Here is a 5882-nt window from a genome sequence, read left to right on the forward strand (position 1 = left end):
GGGCGGACAATGTCCGGCCGCGCGGAGACGAAAATTAGGGTTTCGAGGAGGGGGAAGATCCGGATTCGAAGGGGGTCTAGTTTTATAGGTAGAGGGAGCTAGGAGAGTCCAAATGAGGTGCGGTTTTCGGCCACGCGGTCGTGATCGAACGCTCTAGATAATGGAGCAGAGTTAGGTGGGTTTTGGACCAAATTGGAGGGGTGTTGGGCTGCAACACGCACGAGGCCTTTTCGGTCCCTCGATTAACCGTTGGAGTATCAAACGAAGTCCAAATGATACGAAACTTGACAGGCGGTCTACCGGTAGTAAATCAAGGCCGCTTGGCAAGTCTCGGTCCAATCCGGAAATGTTTAATCCCCACACACGAAAGAAAGCTAGAAATGACCAGCGGAGGAGAACGAAGCGCCGGAATGCAAAACGGACAACGGGGAAAATGCTCGAATGCATGAGACGAACACGTATGCAAATGCAATGCACATGATGACATGATATGATATGCATGACAACGACAACAACACACGGAGACAAAGAACCCGAACCCGAGGAAATAAATTAACTTAACACCGGAAACGGCAAGAGTTGGAGTACAAATTGGGAAAATTACATCCGGGGTGTTACATCTACCTATGAATATATGGGGTCACACTAATACATCAAAAACAGACTCGTGGAGGAGATTGTCAAAAGTGACTATGTTACTTTTGAATCTTCTGATGATGTTGTTTTTGTTGAATCTCATGTGATGTACGTGAGAGCTGACAATAGGTATATGCTATTCTACTTTCTACTATTATAGGTGACTCAATCACTTCCAAGTTATGAATTTATTTGCAAGTGGAAGATGGTGACGAAGAGAAGTGACAACACAGATGACTCACTATGGGTGTGCGTGAGTTTGTTTCTTCCGTTACAGAGCACTAGCATTTGTGCTAGGTAGATAATTATGTTGTCTAATAAATTGCACACAACTTCAGTACACTTTAAAAATCATCCCACCTTTACAACTCTACCTATCATGTTGTTTTTTGTATGACATCCATGAAAGTTTTTCAAGGAATTTGCTTATATCGTTGAGTGTGTGTATGAGGAGTGATTTTTTCTCCCGTTGCAACGCACGGGCATGTTTGCTAGTGAAAGGACAAAAGAAGAAAAAACATTTATGTACTTTTTAGAAGAAGAGAAAACATTTATGTGATCACAATAGGCGAGGTGTCCTGGTGATTATCCCGTTTTACTCTCGTCTCGTGCGTCGCGTGTTTGAATCACAACTCGCATCGGTTTTGTGCACGCGCTTTTTGCAGTTTAGAAACAGAAAAAAATATAATGGGCCGGCCCATCGCAAAGTGGAGGTGTGCGCCCGTTTGCGGAAACCGCAGAAAACGGCGCTGAAGGCGCCAAATAGCATTTAGAATTTCTCCCTTGCGTTCCCATGCGCTGTTAACATGGGCCGGCCCATTTCGGAGTTTTACCCCCAACCAGTTTTGTGAAGGTTCTAGAACCTTCCCTGACCCAGGTTTTTCGTTTTTGTTTTTCCTTTTTACTTTTTGTTTTCTTTTGTTTTTTTCTTTACTTATATGTTTTCACTTTTAATCTTTTTTTCCAATTTCCAAAAAACTATTAATTTATGATTTATTTTTTAAGTCGTTAACTTTTTTTTTGGAATGATGAACATTTTTTCAAAACTGTGGTTTTATTTGTACTAATTCGTGTACATTCCCCAAAATCATGAACATTTTTTTGTAACCGTGAACACTTTTTATAACTCACGAACATTTTTTCGAAATTGTGAACATTTTCTTAAATTTTTGAACATTTTTTTAGAAATTTGTGTACATTCTCTTAAGTCATGAACATGTTTTTGAATTCATGAACATGTTTTTGAATTCATGATTTTTTTCTAAATAATGAACATTTTAAAATTATAAACTAAAATTTCAAAATCTTGTACATTTGTTTCCAAATTTGTGAACATGTTTTGAATTAGTGTAATTTTTTTCGAATCATGAACTTTTTTTTCAAATTCGTGAACATTTTTCGAGTTAGCGAATATTTTTTTGAGACGTGAACATTTATTTTAAAATTTGTGAACGTTTTTCGAATTAGTGAACATTTTCTTGAATCGCGAACTTTTTTTTCAAATTGACGATTTTTTTCGAATTAGCGAACATTTTTCTCAAATTCGTGAATTTTTTTCGAATTAGCAAAGTGTTTTTGAATCATGAATATTTTTTGAGTTTGTGGACATCTTTTACAAATTCATGAACAGTTTTTGAATTCCTGAGCATTATTCTCTAATCATGAATACATTTTGAAATCTTGATATTTTTTATTAAAATTAGCAACTTTTCCTGAAATTTTAAAACTTTTTGATATCCCAAATTACTTAAAAAAGAAAAAAACAAGGCGGTGTCCCGGCCCGCACATGGCCCGGCCCAGCAGTGCGCGAAAGGGGGGGGGGGGGGGGTGGGGGGGGGGGGGGGGGGGTTGGAGCGGGGGTGTACGCTCGCTTCTTCCGCAGCGCGTAGGTCACTCCCGTTCCCATGCTCTCAAATCCCAAATGGTTTTAGCGTTTTGCAGCCCAATCTTAGCACGACCCTTTTTCTACCGCAGCTGGTCCAAATAGGCCTGGGTCTAACAACTGAGGCCCATTAATCAATCAGCAGTACTATTCAGCATTTCTGCTAGCCGCGCCTATAAAGGCAACAAGATTCAGTCCGTCAGTCCTACTCCTAGCTCATATCAATTCCGTCCGAGCAAACACGAGGCGTCTACGAACTTAATTAGTCGCTTCCTTTCGAAACAAAAGCAACAAGAAGCATGAAGCCATCTACGGCTCGTCTTCTCGCGGCTGCAGCGCTCACCGCCGTCCTCGCGCTGGCGAGCGGGGTCGCCGACGCAACGGTGGTGACGACGTGCAAGGCGGCGGCCGGCAGCGACGGGCGCGTGGACTACGACTTCTGCGTGTCGGAGCTGGGCAAGCACCACGACAGCCCCAGCGCGGACACCTGGGGCCTGGCCAAGGTGGCAGCTCTCACAGGCGTCGTCGACGCCGACAACGCGGTCTCCGACATCAAGGACCTGCTGGCCAAGCACGGCACGGACGCCAGGGCGCAGGGGGCGCTGGCGCAGTGCCAGGAGCTGTACGACAGCATGGGGTTCGCCTTCGCCGAAGCACAGGACGACATCAACAACCGCGACTACGCCGCCGGGAAGGAGAAGGCCGGGGAAGCCACGTCCTTGGCGCACCAGTGCGAAGACGCCTTCGCTCAGGCCGGTGTCCCGTCGCCGGTCGCGCAGCACAGCTCCTACGCGGTGCAGATAGCGGTTGTCTGTACGGCTATTACCAACCTCATCCAGTGAAGAACGACCAAAACTTGGAGATAATACGTGTGAAAGTAGTACGTGCTACTATATGAGTGTGGTTTACCTTTAAAAGTGTGTGGTTTACTTTAATGTCGACGTCTTCTTTAGGGTACTCGCATGTTTTGAGTGTCACCTTTTTTTCTTTCTGTTCGCATCCTGAGCAATATCTATGTAAGTACTTTCTCGTCTCACAATATAAAGCGAGTTAATCATCTAATCTTTACCGACGAGGTTGCGGCCCCTTTTTCCCTCCGCCTTAGGCACTGACATCGGGAAGGGGCAAGGACGCTGAACTTTCGGTTCGGTGGTGGCCTTGGCGGTGGTAGGGTTAGGAACAAAGTTATGTTTTGCCTTCGCTCGGCGGTCACAAGAGATGATGGTATCGTCGCCAGGGTAGAATAAGGTCTTCCCACCTCGGCATCGTGCCAATGGTTGCTTCCTATCGTTGAGAGGTGGTGTTCTGATTCCTCGGGTTTGGATTTTTCGTTATAAGGTTTGTCTCGGTAGTGTTGTCCTGCGGAGCGAACAATGTGCTCGTGTGTCTTGGTGTAGCGACCAGACCTTAACTAGTCTGATCTCTGTACTCCGGTGTCATCCCTGGATCAGTAATGCTGACACCACACAGTACTTGAAGAATTTATAACAAAGTAACAATCACACACTTATTACATCAAGTGTCTCAAAAGAGAACTATTACAATAAATATGGCTTAAGACCATCTAATAACGATAACAGCGGAAGACTTGGAAGATAAGTGAGTCCATCAACTCCAACGGCATCATTGAGTATAGAACCACGACCTAAAAGTCTCCTTACTCGTCGCCTGAAAAGTCTGCAATATGAACGTTGCAGCCCGAAAACGGGTCAGCACATGGAATATGCTGGCAAAGTAACACATGGAGAATGATGGAAGAATAAGACTATACTACATGCATATTTGGCTGGTGGAAAGCTCTATGGTTACAGTTTTGCGTAAAGCCAATTTTTCCCTACTGCAAAGGAATAAATTTTATTTAACTATCATGGTAGTTGTTAAACATTGAGAATGTAGACACCCTCTCAATCCCAATTAAGCATCAGCATTAACCCAACAAAATTAATTAGAGTAATATGATGAGATTTACATGATAATCCAAGTACTAGATACTCAAGACGTCCATAATCGGGGACACGGCTAATCATGATTAGTTTATACACTCTGCAGAGGTTTGCGCACTTTTCCCCACAAGACTCGATCTCCTCCGTTGGGATTCTCGCACTACATGGTGTTTGAGAAACGGATGACCGAGACATAGTATTTCATAAGCGCTTGCACCTTACGAACGGGTAGACCGTACCACCTACATCCCCTACATCTGCTAGTCTACCACTATAAGAGTTCGCACAACTTAGTCAACTATGCTAGAGCCCATAATAGCTTGTGGCTGCACACGGAAGTTTCTAGTATGAATAATCTCATGATCCCTTTGAGTCTGGGTGGCGGTCCAAAAGAAAAACAGGCAATCGCTGGAATACCCAGGTGCCTCAATCCACCCAGATGTGTGTTTAAGTTGCCACCTTAGATAAACCATCAATTTAACACTCTCACATCTGTCATGGATACACTCACCTAATCCACGTCTACTAGCATAGCATGGCATTAAGCAAACATAGAAGTAACTCCCAAAGATTTGATAATAAAACAGGTAATAGGTACTACCTCATCTACTTCCCAAAACCCATAATTTATTTAGATCCTAATCATGCAATGTGTGAGGATTGATCTAATGCAATAAAAACTGGGTAATAGGAAGTATGATCAAAGTGTTACTTGCCTTGCTGATGATCCGTGAAACCTAGGGATTCGAAGTAGCAAGCGGCGCAATCCGGATACTCTATCGCAAACAAACAAGCATACAATAAGTACTCATCTAATGCACAAGTAAAACTCAAATAAGTGACCTAACCAGATATTTCAACTTAAGAACTCCGGTTGGCAAAAAGAATCAAATCGAACGAAGGAACGAAAGACAAACGGCAAAAGAAACAAACTCCATTTACTAATCTGAATCTAGGTCAAATTTTACTGAGGCAAAAACTTGTTTGAGTTGGTTAAACGGAAAGAGGGTTTCGAGACGAAACTCCAGGCGCTTGAATCGCCTGATTCCGATAAACGAGCGAAAAGTTAAACTAGAACGAAAATCGGATCAGAAATCACGATCAGAAAAATCACGGAATAATCCAAGAAAAAGAAAAACGACGAACAGAATAACGAACAAACGTTCGTTTTCTGGAACTTAACGATGAACGTGTTCGTTAAAACGAACGAACGAGCGAACGTTCGCTAAATAAATAAACCAGAAAAAAATCGATCTATTTAAAAAACGAAAACTAGGGTTTTTAAAAAACCGAAACGGTTTTTCTCAGATAACTGGGCGGCGGTGGCTACCTCGGCTCGGACTCCGGCGAGGCGGGCGGCGAGGCTGCGTGGGCGGGGCGGCGGTTCCTGGCGATGGCGGCGTCGCAAGGCGGCGGCGGGG

General features: G+C 43.7%; 1 protein-coding gene across 1 annotated transcript; it reads left to right on the plus strand.

Annotated features, from left to right (window-relative positions):
* Positions 1–2743: 2743 nt before the first annotated feature.
* On the plus strand, positions 2744–3562 carry LOC125512439 (pectinesterase inhibitor 8-like). Its single transcript, XM_048677536.1, has one exon. The coding sequence runs from the start codon at positions 2818–2820 to the stop codon at positions 3358–3360; it is 543 nt and encodes a 180-aa protein (XP_048533493.1). The 5' UTR covers positions 2744–2817; the 3' UTR covers positions 3361–3562.
* The last annotated feature ends 2320 nt before the right edge of the window (positions 3563–5882 follow it).

Source organism: Triticum urartu, chromosome 6 (assembly GCF_003073215.2).
Source record: "Triticum urartu cultivar G1812 chromosome 6, Tu2.1, whole genome shotgun sequence".
Lineage (NCBI taxonomy): Eukaryota > Viridiplantae > Streptophyta > Magnoliopsida > Poales > Poaceae > Triticum > Triticum urartu.